At 45.5% G+C, this 25889-nt stretch overlaps 1 protein-coding gene across 10 annotated transcripts in view; it reads right to left on the bottom strand.

The window, feature by feature from the left end:
• The window catches only part of LOC139760854 (uncharacterized), a 206610-nt gene that overhangs the window by 133224 nt on the left and 47497 nt on the right, over positions 1-25889 (bottom strand). For 2 of the 10 annotated variants that reach the window (XM_071684557.1, XM_071684558.1), the window contains exon 1: positions 10991-12249. The exons of 6 other annotated variants lie outside the window; for them this stretch is intronic. In XM_071684557.1, coding sequence (XP_071540658.1) covers positions 10991-11073 — 83 coding nt within the window. In that variant the 5' untranslated portion in view covers positions 11074-12249. Of the gene's footprint in view, positions 1-10990; positions 12261-25889 lie in introns of those variants that run through there. 2 more of the 10 variants (XM_071684549.1, XM_071684553.1) reach the window with 2 other exon arrangements.

Raw genomic sequence — 25889 nt, 5'->3', positions numbered from 1 at the left:
GACAACATAGGTGTATGTGATGAATGTTTTCATTGTATTACATATTTTAGGACTGTTTGTTAACTTGGTGAGAGCAAACGTTTACCAAAGCCGAGGTCCTCTTGTTCTGGAAATCTTTTAGTCCTAAACCCCCGACAGCTCGTGGGTCCATGGTAGTCTGGCCAACCAAGCCATTACCATTCATATGCAGCATGAGATCCAGCAAGAGAATGTCTGCACATAATACTGCTGAGAACAATAAGATCCAGCCGGTGATCCTCCACTGAGGGTTTCGCCAAGCACGTGTGTACCAGTTGTAGGTTCTACACCACTCCAGTACAGGTCTTCTTTAAAGCTTCTTATCAACATCTCATATCATGAACGAGTGAGAATTCGATGAGTTTCCTTTTGTAATCATAGAAAATTATTCTAAAATATTATGTTTCAGCTTTATAGGAGGACGGACCCACCGCTGGTAGACACACGCTTAAACTAAGCACAATTAGCGTTAACACTAACATTACACAGCTTTTGCATTAAACGCTCACATTACACAGCATTTGCATTAAACGCTAACATTACAGAGCGTCTGTATGAAACGCTAACAGTACACAGCATTTGCATTAAATATTCCATCCTCTCAGCTGGCAGCAGTTGTTATTGCAGCGCACTTTCTCAGAATTAAACTTAATGAAAACCTTTTGTTACCGTCCGGACGCGAGTGCCATTCCTTGATGCCCACCCCACCCGCATCCGGAATAACACAGAGTTGTCCACACAGCCTACGACCACGCTGGCCTGGGTATACCATCCCACACTACGTGTTAATGCTAGTGACTCCTCCACTCACTGTGGCCTGACCGCAAGTATACACTGAACTTATCGCTTGATACGTCATCACACCTTTCGCCAGCGGTACAGTTACTTTCAAAGGCCTGGACACTTGGATAGCATGGGGGCCCTCTAGCGGGAACGATGGCACGGATGGCATCATATGTGGCCACAGTTGGGTCATGGTACTGGCGTGGGAGGGTGGCCAGCAACCGCCACTCCCCACATCGTCGCCCAAATCACGACTGTCGCCACCGTATCCCCATCACCACAGCCAACCTTTATAATACGCTTTTACTTGCAACACCAGTGTGACTTTCTGGGCGGACTACGTCACTATAAAGTGTAACCTGTCAGTGACATACAGAAAAAGGGGCGACAAAGTGTGCCCCAGTGGTGCCTGTTTTACGTTCAGGTCCGTGATAGTAAGGTCCTCTCCCGGTGGTCTACTTGCCTGTCCCGGACACAAATTTACTGCAGTAATCTTCACCTCTACCACCGCTGCAGGACGGCACCAGCGGCTTTAATGGTCCACTCCCTTACTGAACCTTGGTCTGGAGAAAAAAAAGGTGGGGCCCTTGTAGACAGTAGGTCGTAGGTAGCCATCGATCAGGGAGGTTCTTACCAGTATTACCCTCCTGGTTCGAGAGGGATGCCGAGATGCACATTGAGCATTTCTGTAGCTGTCAACTTTTACTCCTACTGCCCAGATAGCTGCCTTTTCTTTCTGCTTCTACCAAATGCGGCCTGCTAGCAGGATTCGAGTCCACAGACATACAATCTCTCCATCTTACACACAACACCTGAAACACGTAGATCACACGACTCGTTCTTCGCAACACTTGATTTCCCTGTGGAGAGCGTTACGCGGAAGTCCTACCTTTTGGCAAAATCTCATTAGAAATAATCTCTCTTTCTTCTCTCTCTCAATCTCGTCGAATGTTAGTGTGTGTGTGTGCGTGTAATTAACAATTTGTACTGTACGGAAATAGTGTCTTCCATTCGTGCGTCCCCCTTTTTTCTAATCATCTCTGCTATCAGAATTTCTATATGGTGCCCAAATTACTAGAATCTCATTCAGTTTATTCATTCAATCATTACTCTTATACTATAAAAGCAATTTTCACGCCCTTGCTAATACGCCTCTGCCTGCTCTGACATCTTTCACGTAACTGTTCACTACGTCATTAATCTAGCTTAAAAACTTGAAGGCTGAGATCGTCACCCCTCACTCTTCCCTTCATGGAGGATAATTTTAAGGTCTCTAGCCTTTCCTTGCAACTTACATCTCTTAATTCTAGTATCATCACTGTTGCCCTACTTTGGGCCTTCTCTATTAGCTTTCTGCGATTCTTTAGACTCGGTGACCAAACCTTGAGAAGCATATTCTAGCTTTCGCCTTATGTAGGACGTGAAAAGCTCGCTAAATACACGATCATGTACATGAATAATTCTAATATTTGTCAGCGGACAGTTGGTAAATGATATCTGCACCTATATCAAGGCTTTCTTTCACTATGACCCATACTCATTCATCTACATTTATTAGGGCTAAAAAGTCACCAACCACGTATCCGACCAACTTTGGAGCTTGTCTATGTCCCCTATGAAGTTGATGCAATCCTTCTCGTTTTTCACTCCCCCCTGAGATTTTGGTGTCATCTACAAACATATTCAGGTCGGAGTCCATAAAGTCTGGGAAGTCAATTACATATATCAAGAACATTTAATGGTCCCATAGAGAACCCTGCGATGCTCCACGGTGACCACCCCATTTCGAGAAGGCTCTTCTGACATGCGTCCTTTGTTCTCCTCCGTTAACCCATTAATCACAGAAGTCACCTAACATTCTTGCCTGGTGATGCAGCTTCTTAATCTGCCTTCCATACAGTAAAGTCAGAAGTTTCCTGGCGGTCCAAATACAAATAATCCACCCAGCCTTCTTTAATGTCCAGAAATGAGCTCATTGTCACGTAGAAATCTGAGGTCGTCCATTTGCTTTCTGATTATGTTTTCCAGTATTTAATGAATCACATTCAGTACCGAGACCGGTTGTGCTCAACGCTTCTTCCCGGTCTCCTTTCTTATAGACTGGTATGCCGCTAATACAGCCTCACACTTTTGTTCTTCATACCTGACACTAATTGTGTTTTAACCTCAGTTCATTCTTTTTTCTGCCTCCATCAGCCGTAGCCACATCCCCGTCTCGTCTGTTGCTTGTTTTTATCCCATTATCCTTAGGCCTGTATTGCTCTCTCTCTTCTCATCCCATGTTCCTATCCACCTGTCTCACGCCTAATCCCCAGACTCTGTCTTCTCTCATTTTATCCCCCGTCATCGTATTCCTGTGTCCTCCTTCACTGTCTATACTTTCCTGTCTCCCCTTCCATTCCCGGACCCATTCTTTTTTTACGTGGACCCTCCTCATGTCTTGCCAGGTCTTGACTCGGTGTGCTTCTCTGTACACATCCTCCTGTCTCATGTCCCGTTCTCACTCTTATCTTTCTCCCTCCCTCGTCATTCGTTTCGTCCCTCCTTTCTCGCTCGCCATCATCTCGTCCTTCATCTCCTGTCTTTATTCACATCCGTTGTTCCCACCCTCCCTGTCATTCACCTCTCCTACTTAACCGTCCTCTTATCTTTGTTGTCATTCCTCCTGCCCGCCAACCTCCACTTCCTCACATTACTTATTACCAGCTTCTTGTTTTCTCCCTCCATCATTAGTGCATCCCTTCCTCTTTCTTCCCACATCACTTGTCCCCACCCTCTCTCTTCCCACTCACCTCATTTCGTCCCTCTCTTTCTCTTCCTTTAGGGCCTTAACAGCATTTAGTACAGTTGTGGCGAGGAAACTCCATCACTCAGTCTACCACATTACTCATCAAGGACACATTGCTCTATGTCACACATCCCATTCTATTTCTCTTGAATAATACTATCACAATAATAAAACATATTTTTGACGTGCTTGAATATTTTCAAGTGCAAGAGCCTTTGCCTGTTTATTAGCAGCATTCACTCTCCTATCCTGTACTAATACATAATCAATACTCAGATCACTGTCTTCATCACTAATGATATATCTGATATAATCGTCCTCACTGTCACAACCTCTCATAAGAAACACAACAAATCTGATCCATTTCCACTTGGATCTGCCTGCATCCAGTTCCAAAGATCAAGCCTTCATATACACAGCATTAACAAACCCCCTGCCTCTACTTTATATCCAAATACAACAGTCGTCTGTCTAATTACATTCCCTAGTTTCGCAACTCAAGCTTCGTCTTTCCACTCAACAATCAAGAATATCTATAGCATTAACATCAGGAAACTTGGATCTGGGCTTTTGTCGGGCGGTTGTCTGCAGGAAGGAGCGCACGGTTCGAATCATTTGGACATATGCAGTTGCATACAGAGCTTCCAAAAATGCACATTGTCCACAAAACGGGTTATGTTCGAAACCCGTTAACGGTGAGGTGCTCGCTCAGTGAGGCTATGAAATGGCCGCGCCACGAGGGTTTGCAAGGTGGCACATTACCATTAATAACCCTTGCTGCTGCTCGAATCGTTAACTGTACTTAGGCGAACCACGAACCTCATGTTCGATTACTCATCAGTGTTGTAACCGGCGGACTGGGCTGAGAGCTTCATCCATACGCGGGTACGGCACTGCTTGCCCCAACGTATACATATGGAAATCATGAGTGTTCGGGAAACAGAGATCAGGGAGGCTGTTAATGGAAGTTGTGGGTCTGGTGGGAAAAACAAATGCACCATCATTTGATATGCCGGCATATTAATCAGCTTCCAGATTATTTTTATCTCCACAGCCTGTCAGCAAACGAAAATGTGGAATGAAAGTAGATTCCAAGGGCTGAAATGGATATGGTATTGTATTTCTATATTTCTTTTGTAAAATTAATTAATGTATTCATCTCTGATGAAGTGTGTGGGGGAGCAGCATGTGGATGGCAAGAGTTGTTTAACTGGCTGGGTAATTGGGTAAAATGTGCCAGAGTTATTATGTTTACCAGAACGAGGTTAACGGCTATGTATTGCACCGTGCGAAACACACACACACACACACACACACACACACACACACACACACACGAGGCAACCCTCTCCCCGTAACTCACACAAACAGAAGGGTCATGGTGTTGAGGGTGTAATGAAGTTATAGTGAAAAGGAGCATAAAGAAGAAAAGGGTGAGAAGACGATGGTCTTTGAATGTAACCAGCAATAAACAGACAGTGCAGTGAAGATGAGGATATAGTGAACAAGGCCTCTGAGATGACCCTTTAGGATGTAGTGAACATGCGTTTGGTGGTTTCCTTCCCGAGAAGTGAACATAATATTGAGTAATGGTGCGAGGGAGACAAAGCGCTCATTTGCCAAAGCTGTCATTCTTTTTAATCTAACGAATGTATCATATTTCCAGGAAAAGCAAGAGGTAAAATATGGTCAGGATCGGCGAAGCGCACAAAAAGTGAAATCTAACTCCTCGGTTCATGCCACATCCACCTTGACTTCCCACCTTTACGTAATAACATTGGATTTCCTCGCCTTCCAAGGTCATACACAAAGCCTGTCAAGTGAGGCAAAATATATGATACAACTCAACATAAGTTTTCTTCAAAATCTTGGATATTCACAGTTGTTTATGACTATCTTATCACCCTTACCCAATACGAAAGCCACACATAAAGTTTGGTTCTCACGTGCTGGAGGTGAGGGAAACCCTCATGGGCAAGGGATGGACACCTGAGCCGGTTTATTACTCTCACCTATGGATTGGCGGAGGGGAAGAGCCACGGTAAATCATGATCATAGTCAAAACTTTTCCTTTTACCACACTTCTAGTTAGTACCACAAGGTCATTCAACCGGATAGGCTCAGCAGACAGCGAAACCACTGTAAATTACATACTTGGGTCAACTTGTCCCTATTGATACTTCATTTTCTAAACCCTCCGATACATTCGACCCTCAGAGCACGATGGCACGGCCCTTAAGTACGATGGCTTATTACAGCCTCTGACCTGACCCTTACAAGTCAAGTCAAAGGCCAAGCTATCACGGTCGAAGATCGCAGTTGTGCCAAAGATGTTAAGCACGAGCTGTCTCGTCCAAACGTCTAACATAAGTTAACAATTGTTAACACTACTTAAGGCAACGACGCCCTGGTAAACACGCTATCACTGAAAATTACGTGAAGCCCAGCCAAACATAAACATGATATTTGGGCAGCAGGAACACATGAGGTCAACTATTCCTTTCACGTCTCAGATACGACGAAAGTTTTCTAATATCCAGATAACTCGGTTCGTGACGGAGCCTTTACCAGTGTGTGAGCGTTACATACTTCGTAACGCTATGCCGAACATGTTTAAAAAGAACTACCACTCTAGGATAGTCCGAAATGACCCTTTACAAAATATACATACATCCTAGACATCAACATTGTACAAAAGAACGACATATCTGCATTGCTATAATCGATAAATCAGTGTCTGTAGACAATATGAGATAAAAGTTAGTTCAGACGTTAGTAAGACTTGAAATACACACGATGACAAATGAGAATGTAAACAAACTGGGGTGAATGAGAGAGGTGTCAATCAGGAGTGGCGTGTGTTTGAATGATATTACCTCGTGGGCAGGTGAGAGTAGCGAGATCACCTTTGTTTAAACTGCCTCCTCAAATATAAAATACTCTTCTACAATGACTAACACGGGAAGCGAAGTACCTTTACGAGGACACCACACCTCTACTAGTAGCACTACCAACGACAGAGTATAGCCATGCAGCCAAACACTTAATAACTCTACCGCCGTCATCACTAACACCAAACACATCACATGGAACACCATCACTCTAATGAAAGTAAACTTGCCAAGTGCATTTAGTCAGTGATGATGCGAGGGGCGGCGTCCACACCTAGGGACCTGTCAAATTCTTTCACGCACCTGTAAACTATGGTTGCAATTACCAAAACTATCTGATTTAATGCCAGGACGGTAAAGAAACCAAAGCTGTGCTAAAAGTAATTACACTTCCAAGACAAATACATTGGCTTAAATAATGTCATAAAGACACTAAAGAAATCTTCATATCGAGCCCTGAATATCCTCTCTATGAACACAGACACTCGGCACCAATCCTGCGTTCATTATCCCGCCTTAATCAAAAGCATCCTAAATATTCTTTCCTCCACCAACATGGTTCACTAAATCCTTCGTCCTCCACATCACCGACAGTCATACTCTTCAACAATACCCTTTCAACAACTCGGCAATGACCGGCTCTCTACTACTTGACTATTTCCCCAGTACCGCCGTGAGCCAGTAATTTTGGCCCAACATCCTTTGTACACGGCATAACACTCCTGCTACCGCCCCCTCCACTAAACAAAACTGTCACCTGCAAGAATGGGTAGTAAGGCGGCCGCACAAAGCCGACAAGAGCGCCTTTTTAGCTGCTTATGCCTATTGGCTTTGGTGGAGCTCATTCCATCTCAACAGTCAAGTCCACGAGGCCACAGGACACTTACCACTGTTTCCATGGGAATAAAAGGTAAGCCAGAGCGGTCCCCATTTTAATTGTATGTGTATTGTCTGTACACTTAGTAGATATAAGTGGTAGTACCGGCTGTAAGACCATATTCCCAGGTCCTGACCAGGATAAACTTTAGCAAGTCTGAGGGTCAGGGCATCCAGTACCACGCTAGCAAGGTTAGATGCAACAAAGGTGGAAGCAGACACGGGATCAAAGCAACGCTGGTCAAGGCCAGCACAAGGTAAGGCAAGGTGTGTAGTGCCAACAGGAGTGAGGTCCAAAACCAGTTTGCACGAGTTAGAGCCTGACCTTATATAAGGTCACTGTCCACATGTAACAGCTGGTGTAACTTCAGCAGATCTGTCCTCCCACCTGCGTGGATTCTACCGCCACTCCCAAGAAGGCTAAAAGCCTTATGCAGCTGATGATCCTCTTTTTCTCACCAGCTGCTGCATTTCTGCTACCTCAAGGTGTTTCTCTCTTCCGTCTCCTACCACCAGCTCCACATCTGCTTCTCGCTATCTCTACAGCAACAACCTGCTGCTTCACGTCCACTTATTACTCCCCAAGCTCTGGCCTTACTTCCAGCTTCTCATCGTTTAACTTTGGTGAAACCTCCTTCGGCTCTGTTGTCCAACTTTAGCATCAGCTGCTCCGACTCCTCGTACGCATTGAGCCCCAGCTGATGCAACTAAAAATCCACTTTTAGCATTATCAGCTGTGATTCCTTGTCCACCCCTGCTATCAGCCACGGCTGCTGCTCTTCATGCACCTTTAATACAATTACCTTAATACTATTCTTCGTGCAACTCATTCCCAGTTGCTGCTGCGCTTCATCCCACTCTGTTATCAAAATCTGCTTCTCCTCGTCCACCTCTTGTTGCACCTGCTGCTGTTCCTCGCTCATCTATATTACCACCACCAATTCTGGCCCCACATCCTGCTCTTCCCCGTCCAACTGTTAACGCCTAAACCGAGCCCTATCTTTTTTGCTTACACCTATCGCTAATTCTTATCCTATCGTGGTACCAACACCTGCTGTTCCATCCGCTCCTCTACAATACTGCTGCTCCCGTCCCCCAGCGCCAACACACCTTCACACTCCGGGAGCTTCCCTAAAGGTGGTGTAGTAAGGAGCTCCTTCGACCAGATCTTATTCTTGTACAAATGACTCATTTCCTTCCACTTCTTTCCACCTTTTTCCTCAGCGCCCCACCAACTACTCTCTTTCGTACCTTGCTACGGTGTAACTACTCTCCTCCATACCTTGCTACGGTGTCGGAGGGAATCTTCTACCACTACCACTGCTATCGTAAGCTGTCTGCAATGTCCCTGTCACTAGGGCTTCAAACCCTAGGCAGGTGTCTGGCTGCTGCTTCCTACATTTTCCGTGTAGACTGGCCGCACGAAGATTGACCGTTATATCTCCTCCTCTTTTCAGACAGCGATGCTGTGGATGTCCCTTCCTCATTTCGTCTTTCCTCCTCCTATAGCCTTCCTGCCTTTAAGAGTAGAGTGTACAAACACACTGTTCTTTTTCTTTTTACTCGAGATGGCCTCGACTGGGTTATGTCAGTCACATACACACAAAAAGCTTCTCTGAAGAGGGACTTTATTTCCTGCCCCGTCTCCTCTCCACCCTATCCCGACTTCTCCATCCCAATTCCTTCATCTTACCGTTCCATCCCGTCCGTCCTCCTTCAACCCCACTGCCATCTATACCTTCTTCACCCTTACGCTACCTTCTCTCCCCTCGTTCATTCTACATCTGTCCTCTCGTCCTCGCCGTCTCTTCCACCCATTTCCCTCCCTCCCCCACCCTATCCCCCCCCCACGTGAGAATAATCATACGTTCTACACTACCCATAAATTGCCTCAGCCGGTCGCTCTCAATATTTATTCGGGAAACTCCATTATACCTCCAATATTGAACATGTAATAAAGGCTGAGACGGAAACATATATATGGCCCAGGTCCCGCTCATGCTGGGGCTGGATGATGCTGGTCGGCTGCACCACACCTCCTGTCTCGGGATCCGTGACACACCTGCTGCTCTGACACACAAGTGAATGTGGTCTTCAGATCGCCGACAGTGCCGGCAGCCCAACGTTGACCTAGCAGTGGGGAAAGGGAGGGGACCAGACCGTACAAAACAACCTAGGATATCCCATCAAAAACCCCTTTATCCATTCTGGCACAACATTAAGGGCAAGCAAAGTGCCTGTGACCTGAGCATGCCAATCTCTTCAGCTTCAATTAGGAGTCCTACATCCGTCTTCCAGAAGTTACCGCCATTTGCCAACAGGTGGATTAGGTAACCTGCGGCTACGGTGCCGCATGCGGATCTTTAAGATATAATGCTCCTGGCCCTTACTCATAATGCCATAAACAGTCAGTAATTACTTAATGTCGAAGTTTCTAGAACCCCAAGAGGAAAGACTCGTATCAACACAACTCTTGCGCTTTAAGAAGAGTTGCCACAAAGTAAACGAAAGATACCACTGTTTGCCAGAGACCATGAGAAAGGTCTGCTGGTTCATTTTCCGACAACGAAACGATACAAAAAAGCAGCTACAAACTTCGTGGCAATGACATCGAAAAAAAAAAAAAGGCTCTTCTGAAAATGTAAAAACAGAAAAGAAAATCTAGATCCCGTTTTCAAGAATTCAGAAGTCAGAAGGCGACTTTGCCGACAGTGATGACAATGCTTGTGTTTGTGCGTAACATCCCTTGCGATTATTTGATAACTGACGTTTCAGTCCTACATACACTGCGGCTCTAGAAACAGTGAGTTCTTATTCTGAAGACATGGCTCTACTTGTACTCTAGGTTCTCGACTTCTGACTTACACCATCCCCTGACCTCCTAACCCCTCAAATCCTTCCTCACCTTCCCAGGCTCCATTTAATCTCGCCGCGACGCAGACATCACTCTAAAGAGCCAAGCATCGCCTGAAACACCACCAACTTAGCTCCCTTCACCACTTCCACGCTGGCAATCATTACCTTCAACTCCACCACTCTCCTGGCGGCTGCATGGTGCGGCTCTTCGCCACTCCTTCCCTCAGAGTCCAATTTACCTCCTGTCCCATAATTTCCTTAACAGCACAAAGGAAAGCTTGCTACTTACCACAAGACCCACTATACCACCAACACTTACCATCAGGTAATGAAAAGATGTATGAAAATATAAGTGAAAAAAGTAATTAAAGAACAGGATTAGCAGCTACAAACACCATCTGCATAAATACTGTGGATGCTGGTATAAATGGTAGCCAATGACGTTTGGAGAAATAAAAGGTCAATATTGCCTTGTAACAAAGATCTCGGTACATGACCTGGTTTTGCAAGACATAAAATTAGGATAAAAAATGTAAGGCACCTTTGACCTCTCCAGAAGCGATGGAATAAAATCCTGAGCATCACATTGGCTGTAACAGAGCCTGAATTAGCAGTGGGGACAAGAATAAAATACAGACATAGTAAGAAATGACATGATGGAGAACAACACAAGAATGTCAGATAATAACAAGTACTATTAAGGTATAAGGGTGAGATAGGATGCTGGAGATGGGGTGGGAGGAGTGCTAATGACAGGGCATCCTGGCTGTTAGCTCACCTCTTCTTGCCCAGGAGGAGGCTGCACAGGTACAGCTGGTGCACCTGCTCCGAAGTCAGTTCGCCAGTCGAGGACATGGTCATTGTGACTCATCCCAAGCTACCTGCCAGCCCAAGACCCTCGCTCGCTTGCTCGCTCCTCCCACGATCACCAGCCAAGCTCACCTGACGGGCTAGCGGCCCACACTATCGGGAGCTAGGGCGGCCGCTGGACCAGCCGTGTACTGCTGCTGCTGGCCCCGTGAGACACCGCCGCTGCGGCCAGATGAGAGGGTGCTCTCTCCTCAATGATCACTATAACGCGCTCTCTACTTGTTCGTCGTCAAATTTACATATACATGTCCTCAGCAAACACTTATATTCACATGTGGACTTTATATTGCAAGTGTCCAACTCCCCAAACGTTAACCAGTGCGGGACACTGAGCCTGGACCTGCGAGAGCGACACGGGACCTGTGCGGCCGGCCAGGCTACGCTGGGTGGTTGGTTAAATGGCCACAATAAAGGGCTGGCGCAGAGGAGAGGTGTTGATATTTGGAAGAGCAAGGCCTAAGGTCTATTTACATAAAGTCAAAGAGAAGGGCCTGCACAGATCCTCATCTTCAACGGCGGACCACATTCTGAACACGGCCACTATTTCACTGTTCACTATCATCACAAGACTTGGGCCTAGAATTTTCATTTACTAGTAACCCCAGGTATTTTCATAACAAAAAAATACTGCTGGAGGCGTGGGTGAGAGCATGACAGCCAGGCGTGTGTGCAAGCGAGTCTCCCGAGGCGCCTCCCTGCTGGAGAGCTGCCACGATGACTGGTCCTCCTCCACCTGCTGTGCTACGCCCTCCACGCTCACCTCACATCACTCCCTCAGTAACATGTCCTCCGCCGTCACTATCCACTGTAGCTCCACTTACACGTAAACACTTGTAATTATATCGCCAGTGGGACAAGGGGTTGTTACTGAAATTCATAAGCCATTACGGTTATGATTATGTTGTGTGTGGCGTGCAGCGTTCTCCCCATAACTCACATTCCCCCCCAACACTCGCAATTATGTTGCAGGTACAACTATGAGTGCTACCAGTAATTCACAAGCCGCCGCGGCCATTTACGACGCTCCGACAAATGACCATAACCATCAACGCCAGTCGCTGGCCCAGCACTGCTTCTTTACCCACCTAACTGTAACAAGGGCAGTGCCAATCACTGACCACGTACAGCCACACAGTAATCATGATATACCATAGCGTACATATCACACTTACAGAAACACACCGAACCATCATCACTCACACGGGCGGGCAATAATCAACCAATGTTAATTACATAATATCTCCAACGGTATAAAAAACGATGTGAGAGAGAGAGAGAGAGAGAGAGAGAGAGAGAGAGAGAGAGAGAGAGAGAGAGAGAGAGAGAGAGAGAGAGAGAGAGAGAGAGAGGTAAAAAAAAAAAAAAAAGGTAATATACACTGAAGATATCCAGGAGGGAACAATGGCAAGGTAAGCTTTAGGATTAACCAAATACCACTCCAGTATCTCAAGAAGAGGTGGTACAATATTCCCAATCCAGTAAGGTGTCATATTTTTCTTCCAAGAGGGCACTAACAACAGGCATCCCTTGCGGGCTGGAGAATATAGCCTTGCATACCAGGATATACTGAACAGTTTGAGCCGTAATAAAAAGCATTAGTGAATGCAGGCAACGACTGTAATCTGAGGCTGCAAGGAGAGAGAGGCACTTGCTCGCTGGATGGACAGCTCCACATAACCACACCATAAACCTGTGTTTGTCTGTGTGTTTAACTCATGACCTACATACAAAGAGGTTCCTCTGGGTATTTTCACCATCTGGGCACAACACTATTCCGTAGACAGTCTCAGTGTTACTTACAACAGGTACTGGCTCATGCATATAACCTGCCGCCTCCCAAAGAAGCACTTTACCACCTCACGAACATGGAGCACATTTCCTCCAGGGTAAGTTACAACTCCCTTCCTTCCACCTTCCATAAAATCATACAATTTCTCTGTGGACCTCAGCCAAAAATTCACGACCTCCTTGATATCATTTGGTGGAAAATCCGAGGAAAATGGAAATCTAAATCCTCTAACCCATCCCTTGCAATCGACGTTTTCTATTAAAACATCCTCTGTTCTTCACAGTGCAAAAAATGCTTAATAACTCCTCACACAAACTTCCTTATTTCCCACAACATATTCTCATACATTATTTGGCCTTCACATGAAGTGATGAACTGTTACAAGAGCCGACCCCAGGGCTGCAAAGGAGACTACTCATCCACATTAATCGGTAACTTCAGGTTCAACAGATCTGTATAATCTCGCACAAGAAGTTAGTTTTAAAATGTTTAAACTTCACTCGTAAGTGTCTTATGCAAAGTCTGGTAAACCACGGTTTCATTCATAATCATTCTTTAGCAGTGGTAAAAATATGTTAATAATTTTGAAACTTTTTGGGATTTATTTTCCGCGTAACTTTTTCCCCTCAGTGAAGCCAGGGAGCCAACCTGTGTCTGAGACGTGGAAGCATCGATGAGACCAGAAGCTTCAAATGATGAGGGATGAATTGTATGAATCTGTGGAATTCGCAAAGCGCTAGAAACTAATGGCTATCAAGCGCTTTCTATAATGAAAAGATATCTAAAAGTTCAAAAGTATTTACAAATAATTGTGCATTTTGTTTCTCTCACAAACAATAAAATTATATCAACATTAATGTCGTAAATTTCTCCAGCATTACTACTACTGCCTAAAAATTTTCCGATACGTTTATTTCTTCCACTGTTATAAAATAATTCATATTTGACTCTGAGACTCCCAATATTTTTGGCATTCCATTCGTACATGTTCCGCAGCGACACTGCAAATCCAGATGTCCCACACTGAGGCAGTTCTCCCCTCCATTAAAAGACGATGGGTCAACAGAGGCTGGAAGGATGAAAGGAGAAGCCTCACAAATCTTCAACAAACAATTTCAAAAGCCAATGATTTCCCTAAGACTAAAAGCTATTTCTAAAAATTCTAGAGACTTTTCAAGATTTTGGAAATTACATTTAAATTTCAAGACCTCTTGACTTAATAAACTCAAGTCTCACGAAAGGAATAACCTTTAAGCAACGACATGACGGAGCTACCCTAAGGTATGACGGCCTAGCCTACGATCTGAGACGTCAAGGCCAGGTCAAAGGCTTGGTCATCACGCCCCAAGGTCGTACAGTCGCACTCAAGAAAAGAATAAAAGGGACGTCTGGAGTCGGGGTTCGAGTGCCAGACATAAGGGGTCCTTGATAGTGTAGTGCCCCCCTCCCATGTCCTCCCTTCCTCATCTCTCTCTCCCTTACCCTCACCATTAACCACGAATCCGTCTTCCACCAGCCCGCCTGCCTCCAGGTAGTCACCTGCCCATCCGTCGCAGGCTTCATTGTCGGGACGCGCCTGTGCCTCATTCTGGGGAGCCGGCCACGTCTCCCAGCCTTTTGGCACTGCTAGCATGCCTACTCACTCAACCACCTCGCGGTACTTAATCATCATAACCAATACTGTGCTAATGGCATGACTAACATACCTACTACACAACTATCATAAAAACTATTACTACCAATTACAAAATCCTTAAAAGCCATTCAATCAGAGCCCGCAAACTGCTCTGAAATGCACCTCGAGGCTCCCTAACAATTCATCACCTGGGACATGAATACGCACCCCGCCCCCCTCTCTACCTTGCCGCCAACACACCATCCACATTCCCAACGTAACACTCCTCGGCTTCCCGCCACCAGCGTCAACTAACTCACGGCTAAGGGATTGATGTCACTGTCAGCAGTGAGTAATTGTTGTTCCTCATCTAACGAAAGAGATTGCTACTGTCATACGGAGAAGAGAGGAGCAGGAAGATATCACTAGCCAGTCTGTATGTGGACAGAGACAAAAAGGAAGAAAGTACCAGAGCTACAGAGAGAGAGAGAGAGAGAGAGAGTAGGTATATGGAGCTAGCACAAGTCTCTACACAAATTACATCGAACAGTATTTTTACAAAGATCTTTATAACACTGCTGGATATCAGGGCATAACTAGTGAAGCAGTACACGCGTTAACATAACTTCAAGGTATCCAAATTTCATTTACCGAAATATATATAAATAAATATATATATATATATATATATATATATATATATATATATATATATATATATATATATATATATATATATATATATACAGCTGTTCCGTTAGGCTGCCGGCACTCCTGGTGATACAAGTGTTTGGAACAACAGGACTTTTCCACGATCTTTGGTCGCGGTTTGTGGCAACGACAACCTTTGGTCCTGTGAACGGTGGCAAACAGTCGTCACCGATCCCCTGGCATTGGCAGCATCACGGACTGAGCCAGGCAATGCCCAGGCAGCATCACGGAGTGCGACCTCTGTACGAAAGCAATTAAGGAATTCCACATCAGACTCCCCCCAGTTTCAGTGGACACATCTGTGGGATGTACACACTCACAAAGGCGAGCAACGCCAGGAGTCCACTGCGAGTGCAGATCTTTGCACTAGGCTGTAGATTACTCCTTGGGGCCATCAAGTCAATTTCCACGAAGTCTAATGGTTTAATCAGTTCCTGGCGCAAATAAGCAATTGGTCGCAAGGCAACAACGAGCATCCTCAACAAATTTTCAGTCATTATCATTGACATGTACCTAGCTGTTCTACCTCTTACGCAAACATAATCTATACTTTAAAATACATCCTACTTTCATTGAAAGGCTATTAAAACACTTCTAAAATGTATCAAATACTGCGATGTAACTTGAGAAAAAAAAATTCAATTCATATGTTAGGTCGAGTGAAAAACAGAAAAATCAGAAGCTGAATTCAACAAAAATTTTCTATTGGGCCTGTGTCAAATAATGAACCAAACAAGACTATCTAAAGTTATTCATCATCTGATGAAAAGATAATACTGAAATATTTCCTAATTGCTCTTGTCATACGTGTTACTCTCCTAACAACATGCCCGCCAAAGATAATTAAGCTCTAAAAAGTCCTCCATGGAATGACCAACTTAATAATGCCGTGTTAATTGGGTCTGCGTCTAAGCCCAGTGCCTTTTCATTCATAAAGCCAAAGTGCCTCCCTTAGGCGCTAAACAAATGCCGTACTTATTAGCCATGTAATATCCGCCCTTATTTTAGCAACAATGCCACCGTAAGATCAAAAGAGATCAAAAATAGAGAGAGAGAGAGAGAGAGAGAGAGAGAGAGAGAGAGAGAGAGAGAGAGAGAGAGAGAGAGATCCAGGAATTCATGAGAGATGAGATTCTCGAAGATATCGTGGGGGTCAAGACCAAACAACGTCTCACATAACCTAGTTAGTATACAATGGACACTGATCATTAAAGAAGATGAGAAACATCCTTCTCTACATATCCTACAACTGTGGCCACTACAATTACAGTCCTTAATAAAATGGTAAGAATATCAATAGTGTAGGGAGGCCGTCCGTAGAAGAGAGCGCCAAATGCACCTCCAGTGGACAGACAGCCCCTTTCACAACACTGGTCTGGTGTGTGTGGCAGTGTATGGTACACCGCCTCCCACACAGTAAAACTAATATCGCAAGTGCTACCAACAATCACTAACATGACCATCGTTTATAACATCCACTAACCACCATAACCCCAACCATAACTACAACAACCACAACTACTATTGCAACAAACATACCCATAACGACCATGACCATCACCACTACCTCAACTACCAGCGACATCTATCGCCATTTCACTGCTACTAATAATCATATGAAAAGCTTAATCTCATTTCAAGACTAATAATAAAATGAAAAAATCTCACTTTAAGACTAATAACTGCATGAACAACTTAATCTCACTTTTAGAAACACTTTTGTTATATGATAAAAATGGAATGCCTTGTGGTTACCACCCACCATAACAAAGCCAGGCTATCCCTCCCCGTTTTATCAGGCAATTAGTGATCATCTCAGCCATACTGCAAAAGTTGGGGCTAGGACACTTTAGAAGCAAGAGGTAAATATCCCACAGCCATGAATATGCATTTACTCATTTTTCCTGGAAATCTAATAAAGGATGCAAATTGGTATCAGGTTCAACAGCACCTGTATTAAATCCTGACGTGGCAATGGTGAGGTAATCCCAACCTGGGCAGCAGTAGTGTTGTTGCTGGTGATGAGGCCCATGGCTTGGGGCTCCTCATCCCACCTCTCAAGTAAACCCCCAACCCAAACCCTTCAAAACACACACACAAAGAGAGAGAGGCATCACTTCTATCCAACTTCTGATAGTCCATCCTCTCCTCTGACGGTACTATCACCGACAACTCCTCATCCTTATCGCCCCCCCCCCCCCCCCCACACACACACACACACACGCACGCACTTCAGCCAACCCTTCCCTCCACAACTGGTCCCAACATACACCCTTAAACACTGGCCACATGCGACGACACCCCCCCCCCCCCACTTACTGATGGAGGGGGGAAAGGCGGCTAATGGCGTGGTGATGGGTTGTCCTTCCGTTATTCTCTCTCTCTCACACACACACACACACACACAGTAGCCAAGGGAATGGATGAGGGCAAATGTCACGTCGTTCTCTGCGAAATTAGAGCGGGAGGAAGCGCTGAACGGTCTCCCATGGGAGCTTGGGACTGGAAAAGATAACCAGGAAGCAAATGGATGACATCTTGCAGAGAAGGAAATATCTGTGACCAACAACATGGTTTCAGGGAGAGAAAGTCATTACATTTCTATGGCAGAGTGAGCTCAGAACTGGACAAAATGAGAAGGCTGGGTGAAATGTTTGTATCTCGACTGCCATAAATCATCTGACATTGTACCATAAGGGAGGCTGTCTGAAAAGCTGGGTCACTGGGCATGAAAAAGGGTAGACTCCTTCAACGTACAGGCGATTAACTTGGTAGGAGGGAACAAAAGACGCATGTCGTTAGAGCCCTCTTAAAACGAGTTGAGGTCACCAACAGAGTGCCACAAGGTTCTGTTCCGGGACTAGTGCTCTTCTTGATCTACGTAAATGACTTGAGTATGTATGCAGATGATGCGAAGGTCGTGAGGGCAGTGAAGAGTGTGGAGTTGTAGATATTTAAAAGGATATCCGATGGCACACAACCAGGCTGTTGGGGGCGATGCTGACTTGAGGGCTGCGGCCTCTAACAATTTCGTCGACTAACGAGCCCATCCAACAGCCTTGGGTGAAGACCCCCAAAGATTTCACCAGGTATTCACCCATGCTATCGCAACATTCACACCAGTTGACACTTGGACACTCTTCTCTACACACATTTACAGTATGCCCTACGTCTTTAGGCCCCTGAATAGCGCCTGTCTCCACCTTTCCCTGATTAGCGGTGTGATCTCCGTCAATAGTGTGTCAGGCCACGCAACCAAAACCAGGCATTCCAAGGGTAGTTTAATTCCCTTTGCAGCTCAATCATGTTTAAACGAAACCTATAATACATGTTTCATCAAAACTAACCATAATGACCGAGATTTTTACAGCACAAACTACATGATGTAACTTATGCACATAAATATCTGAAGGCAAATATATCATGAATGTAGACTGTATACGCTAAATGTTAAAGTTACACAACTGATAAAGATTAATATATGGAGATATAATTATCAAAAATTAATCGGAGGCATTTGCACTCCAACTGGCCTCATTTTTGCACTGCTGTCGTCGGCCGCCGTTGCCAATGACCCACTCCGCCAGTGGAGCACTTCCCACTTTACAACTGCATCATTAAATTTTCTTTCTCCGCAGTTGAGTCACAGCACAAGACAACTTTCGCCGATTTTCCTTGCAATACCTTTTTTCTGTGCGCTGCGATGTTGCTTCTCTCGCACTTTTCTCCAGGCATCATTTACGCTTCTGTTCTCATGGTCTATCTGCATGTGTCCCCATACCCAAGGCTTCCCTCAAGTGTGTGTGTGTGGAACTAGGCCATAGGAAGAGTGACCTAACGTTATGATACCACCTTCCCTCACAATGCTCAGCTCTTCCTCCTTTTCGTCTTCCTATAACCCTTGCACCTTCAAGAGTTAGGGCTTCAAACACCTACAAAGCCGTGATGAATTTCTACTTCCTTATTCTCTCACTCTACCTTCATCCAAGATGGCCTTTAACTGGGGCATGTTTCCCCTAAGCCATGTGCCATGTCCGCCATTGTATAAAAATAAAAAAATAAAAACTATAATCGAGTGCTGGCGACGCTACCACTTCCTCAAAGTTGGCTTATATTTCCCAAAATTTCCTATAACACGAAAAGTTGATATCAAACTTAGTAATTAATCTGAGATTGGTTTTCATGCGTTCTCTCTCTCTCTCTCTCTCTCTCTCTCTCTCTCTCTCTCTCTCTCTCTCTCTCTCTCTCTCTCTCTCTCTCCGGCAGGTGGTAGGCAGCCATCAAACAGGGAGGTATAATAAATATCGGTACAATCCGCCCGGGTATTGGTACGGATCACCAACAACCGATGGGTTGCAATGGGTGGTAACTCGACTTCAAGGCCAAGGTAATAGCAATTCTCCAACAGGACATCTTTCAAAAAGATCCTTAAATATATCAAACAGACGACTTTAAGCAATGTAAACAAACAATGATAGGGATGTTCATCAATTCAAGTTAACTTGCATATTTCACAAACTCTGCCAAGAATAATATAAATAAAAAAAATAAGAAAATTTTCACATACATGTTTTTCCTAGAACAAAAATACCCAGATAGTAGGTTTCATTACATCATCATTCTCCAGCTTTCCGTCCACTGCATGCATCTGTTGCTGATTCTCACGATTCTTCTCAGAGGATTTCAGTTAATATGAAACGGGTGACCAATAATCATATCAGTGTAACTACATGGGAGGGCAGTGCATCCCACACCCCGACAACACGCGTTAGGTCTAACTTGGGAACACACGCTACAAGCAAGCCACAACATGACATCGAGTGCACACATCCTGGCAACAAGTCAAGTCAAACCTGCCACGGAAATGAATGCTACAAACAAGCCACACTACACAACACCACGGCAACGAGGGCACACAACTATGGACACACAACACAGCAAACTTCCCGAGTCAATATCTCACCCCTCACAAGTCAACTCCAACACCTTCAAAAGAGAAAAGCAGAGGAAAACACGAGGAACACGTGAAGCTTGAAAAAAAAAAATCAGAAGTGGAAGAGTGGTATTCGAGGTAGCAGGAGCGAGCGACTGAGGGAGAGGTGGTGGTGAGAGCAGAACAGAATAGAACGTATCTAGAACGTGAAAGCGCGAATGAGAGTGGAATACAATGGAAGGCAGGGGGAGCCTGTGAGTATGGAGAAGACATGAAGTGTGTGGACAGGAGAGCATGTAAAGTGGGGGAGAGGGTAAGAGAGTGATGTACAGAGGGGAAAGTGATAAGTGTGTGAAAACGAGAAGCAAATAGACACTACTTCCCGACAGTAACTATCCCTAGCACCGGTCAGTCTATCCAGAATAATCCACCCATCTATGGAAACCATCCTCAGCACACATCCATCCCTCCATTCTCAGCATGTACAACAACCCCCTACCTGGCTGCCAAGCCTCGCCCACCCTCGCCGGCAGCCGTCAGTGCGTGCTCACGATGGCGTGACATCCGGGGTTATTCAGCCGCACGCACACCTGACCCCTGCCCCAGCAGTTACCTTACTCACCCTCCCCGCCACCTACCTACTTTATTATACATGCACTTGGGACGCCATGTCAGACAAACAAGCATGGCAGTCTCACTGTAGTGTGCACCTCTCGCTCTGCTATATCATGCGGAAATGTGGTGATAGTATTTCACAAATTAGGGGTCCTTCCTGCACCATACTGCAAGAAGGCATGTTGTACTATACAACAGGGTGGTCTGACTGAACCATAAAGCAACAAGCCCGTTGTATCATACATTACTGTAGCCTGACTCACACAGCAACAAGCCAGCGTTATCATACAGCAACGTAACCTCCTGAGTGTAACATACAATAACGAGATATACTGCAACACAATACCAGTACTTTACAAAAAAATCAAGATGAACATTCCCCCTGGTGTGCTGCAGTTTCCCCGCGTACACTAAGCGTGCACTGGTGACAGTCAGAGAGGGAACAGCACGGTCCTCTTCCCCTCACTGATCGGAGCCAACACAGTACACTATGAGTGGTACAGCTTTTATCATGGCAGTATGTAAATCCCCGAGAATGTCAATACGACCAGTCCGGGATGACCTTGACCGTATACTCTCCCCACCCCACCCTCATTGATGCCATGACTACCACACATCATCGCCACTGTCACAATACACCGCACAGTCACTACCAAACATAACTTCCATATCCCGTCACCCATCATTCACAAAACTGTTTCACTATCAAGCATCATCGTCACATCACAACACGGCTTATCATATACCCTCTCTGCGAACCACATCTTCACATCACCACCAATGTCACAATGTATAGCACCAGCATCGTCACACCACAGCTCCACTGTCGCAATACATCATTACCATCACTTCACGGCTTCCAGGTTCATTGTTGGTTCAAGTAAACAATGCCGCGCCCGGCGTCAACACCACCGGAAGACAAGTTATGTCTACAATATCATATCACCATGTAGGCAGGTATATCAACACACCACCACTATCCCCTACTACACCAACATCAATCTTGTAATCAGCCATGCCTGAGCCTCCGGGCAGGGTAGGGAAGGGAGGTTATAAAGCATGATGATACAAGGGGTTTTGGGATGGTCATCCATGGCAGCCCCTACCTCGAACATACACTGCCCACCCATAACGCTGCCTTAAACTGCCTCACCAGTCGTCCTTCTGCCCAACGAGACCATCACCTCCATAATACGCACACCCAGTCTGGATGGTGACTTAGTAATTGGCGGTAGCAGGAGTAAGGACGGAGGGGGTGGGATTCACAGTAGTATTCCCCAGCCTGCGACCCACTAACACCCACAATAACTATTGACCAGCGCGCGCTGAGCCACACACACACACCCGCTCATGATACCTACACACCCACCGCCATCCATTCTGTCCCGTCTCATTCAAACTGCCACGCGCAACGCCATAACTCTCCGGCAAACAAACTATTAGGTGCCCCTAAAAGCACCTGGTTGTACTAGGGCACATTCCTCATCTGCGTAAGTCTCGATATACGAGCAGATGACGTGCAAGCGTGTGTGTGTGCGGAGCTCCTCGGCCGACCCGAGGAACAAACACCCCAGCACAGCAACACCAAAAGCTACACGGGATCGTTCTTTTCTATTCCTGGTGGCTTCATGCCGTCCTACAACAAGCATCGCTCTACTATGTTCAACAACACTTCCTCAAGTCTTTAAAAAAAAAAGGGTCCACAAAATTTTTCTTGTGCCCCACCCCTAATATGAGCCTTCAGAGAGAACCTCCCTTTTGATTTTGGTTAAAGACAAGCATCACCTTCTAACGATATTCATGCAGAAACTTGTGCTAATAATTTCGTATCTCCTGACGCAAAGAAGACAAAGTGCCGGCGCAGCACCACCCAGCAAAACTTCTTTCCACCCACACTAATCCCTAAACATTAAAACACGTCCACTTCTCACCACAATCGACTCCCACCAACAAGACTTACATCATAAGGTGAGTGACGTACAACACTGCACAATAATCCAATTGATACAAAATATTCAGCGAGACACTGAATCAAAATTTACATAAAGGACCTATCATTAAAGCCACAGAGAGTACATTAACCCGTCGGCCGCGACGCTGAACAGTCTGACTGATCCAGATCAGAGAAGTAGCGGGAATAGTTTTGTCCTACACACAGCTGTGGAGGAAAAGGCGAACTCTTTAAATCGATGTATACCATCCACTACGGGAAACCAGCATCACCTTTAGTCACTCACAAACCATTGTCCATCGAAACCCATACGACGAGGCCTCTTAACACACATCACCGCCAAGCCCGGCCCCCAGCTTCACCGCACCAACAATAAGTCACATCCTTCACCCCCCTACACACTTCGAACGACACTGGACACGCGAGAACGGCAAAATTAGGCGGGTGGGTGTGGGCGACCTACCGTTGGTAGGGAAGCACCATGCTGGACACCTGGGTCAGCATGGCAGCGCCCTCGCTGTGCCGCCGCCTCATCCTGCCGGAGTAAGTCGCTCTGAGGTTGCCGATGCCGCCAGTCGTCCCACACCACTGCCGCTGCCGCACCACCCGCCGCCATGCACTTCACACTCAAAACTGTGGGCCACCCCCCAGCCATCCCCAGCACCGCTAGCGTCACCTCCAGCTCTGGGGCTCGTCACCTGAGCGACAAGGCCCCAGCGGCAGCCCCGCCAATATCACCCGTCATGACGCCTGCCAGTGCACGCCACTCGCCCCACCCGGCCACATGACCCCACCAATCATATGTTTAATTATCTCCCAACACACTACACTACACTACACACTGCCACACTACACACCACTTACGTTACTCACTACAGCCTGCCACCGCACCATCGGCACAATATACTATCACCATTCGTTACACATCACACGCAAGTTTAACAAGAAAATCATGTGATCGTTTGCAACACATCACATCAACTTGCCGCACACAAGGATAATACCATTATACGCAACACATTACTGTAACAAGACACGAGGATCACGTGACAATTTGCAAAATAACCAAGTCACCATGACACATGGATCATACCATGAAAATATACAACACCCAGTACAACAGTGTACCTCGTCAGGGGGGGATCATAACAACCTAATATTGTAGCCCCAGCGTTTCTTACAGGTCAGCCAGTTTTAAGGCATCATGACGGGTGCTACAATCACCACAGAAGGCACATGGCAGGTCGTCAGCTCTCTTCAAAAGACAAAGCTGTGTCAGCGGGAATAAAGAATAAGTAAGTTGTTGGTAACTACGTCTACAGTAAACATGGGAGTCGGAGAATTCACTGATTCATGAGACACAACGTTCAGGACACGGAGGAAGGATTACACAGTGATCCGGAGACAAACTAAATGTGAAGGATGAAAACAAGAGGGCGGTACATGGTTACATGATACTGGAAAAAAAAAAGCAGCGAACGACAGAAGCCCGTAACAAATGACTGGAGTGCATACAAAAAGGATGAATGAGCATCCAAAATGACGAGAGTCCATACATAAGGATGGGGGCGCATACAAAAGGACGGAGGTGCATAGAAAAGGACGGAAGCGCACACAAAAGGACAGGAGCTCATAGAAAAAATGACTGGAGTGCATAAACACAAGAGCACACAAAAGAGGACGGGAGTGCATCCAAAAGGACGGCAACACATTAAAACAGGGTGGGAACTCGCACAGAAGTGAGAGCGTATACAGGACCGACACCCACTACACAAAAGGATGGAGCTGCACACAAAAGGACAGAAGCACAGTACAAATGGATGGTAAACACACAAAAGGCCTGACAAGCATTAAAAAAGGACGAGAGTACATTACAAAAGAACAGAAACACAATACAAAAGGAGAATGCTTGCAAAAGGAAGTGCATACAAAAGGAAGCGAGTGCGCCTAAAAAGGATGGTAAAGCATACGAAAGAACGGAAGCGCATTGCAAAAGGGAGGCAAAACATAATAAAATTTCAGAGCACGACAGTAGGAAGGGAGGATATTACAAAAGGCTTCATGCCCAATACAAAAGGACGCGAGTGCACACAAAATTACGGGAGCGCATTCATAATACGCAACAAGAAAACGAGCTGCCCGCAGGCACCCCTTGTAAAGGGTCAGCCATATACACATCCTGCGGCCGGTATTGATGCCAAAGCCATAAGGAAACAGTGAATGGCTGATACAATTAGACAGTGCATCCTACGTTGTACAACTTCAGTTCTTCACTTTACCTTTCCAGTCCATCCTTTTCCTTCCCCATACCTACCCACCCCAGTAAAAGTCGAGCGCTGTGTAAATACGTAACTCTGAATTTAAGAATTTCCTTGTTGAATTAACAACTGAGACCCTCAGCCTGCCACAATTAATGCATACAAAGCTCAGGAAAAAAATCATCTTAACAAGCAATAATTTTCAATGCAATACTAGACGGATGGAGAGGAACACATCTTTATTACAATACCCTCGTCTCCCCGCTGGGGCCAAGGTTAATGAACAAAGCAAATGTGTGTAGCACAAAGAAGGAAGGGGTGTATATATATATGTGTTCACCATTTCCAGCCTTTACAAAGTAACACCAGGAAGTAACTTAAAGCCACTCTCTATCTATCATGTAAAAAGCATTGTAACCAGATACCACCATCCACAGACGAACCCTACAGATCATCCCGTGGTGTTCCCCGCTGGCTTCATATGCCCTAGTTCATCTTACTGACAGCACGTCGCCCCACGTGTACCACATCTCTCCCTCTCATTCTATCCATCGTAAATGTTCTGGCCCGATTCCTCAAAGCCTCTCTCATTCCATCCATCCATCTCCGTTTACTATCCAATCTGGGATAAGAAGGTAATATCAAGACAGATCATGATATGGCGGACATTATACGTGATGATGCTTAGAAAAATTTTACCCCTTGAAACACAGAGGCACGATCCTTTAGCACGACGGTGGGACCTTTTGGTTTAATGGCGTGACCTCTGACCTCACCTTTATGAATCACGTCAAAAGTCATGCCATCATACAGAAGAGTGGAAGAGTTTCTTTTTTTTTTTTAACACTACTTGTTGCCCCGCATAAGCAGCATCAAGTAACGCTTGACCAGTCACGTATGTTCACACCTTGTATTCCTTCTTGCACAAGCGTTAT

The sequence above is a fragment of the Panulirus ornatus genome, chromosome 38, assembly GCF_036320965.1.
Source record: "Panulirus ornatus isolate Po-2019 chromosome 38, ASM3632096v1, whole genome shotgun sequence".
Lineage (NCBI taxonomy): Eukaryota > Metazoa > Arthropoda > Malacostraca > Decapoda > Palinuridae > Panulirus > Panulirus ornatus.
Note: the sequence above shows the minus strand (reverse complement) of the source record. Positions and strands in the feature narration are given on the sequence as shown.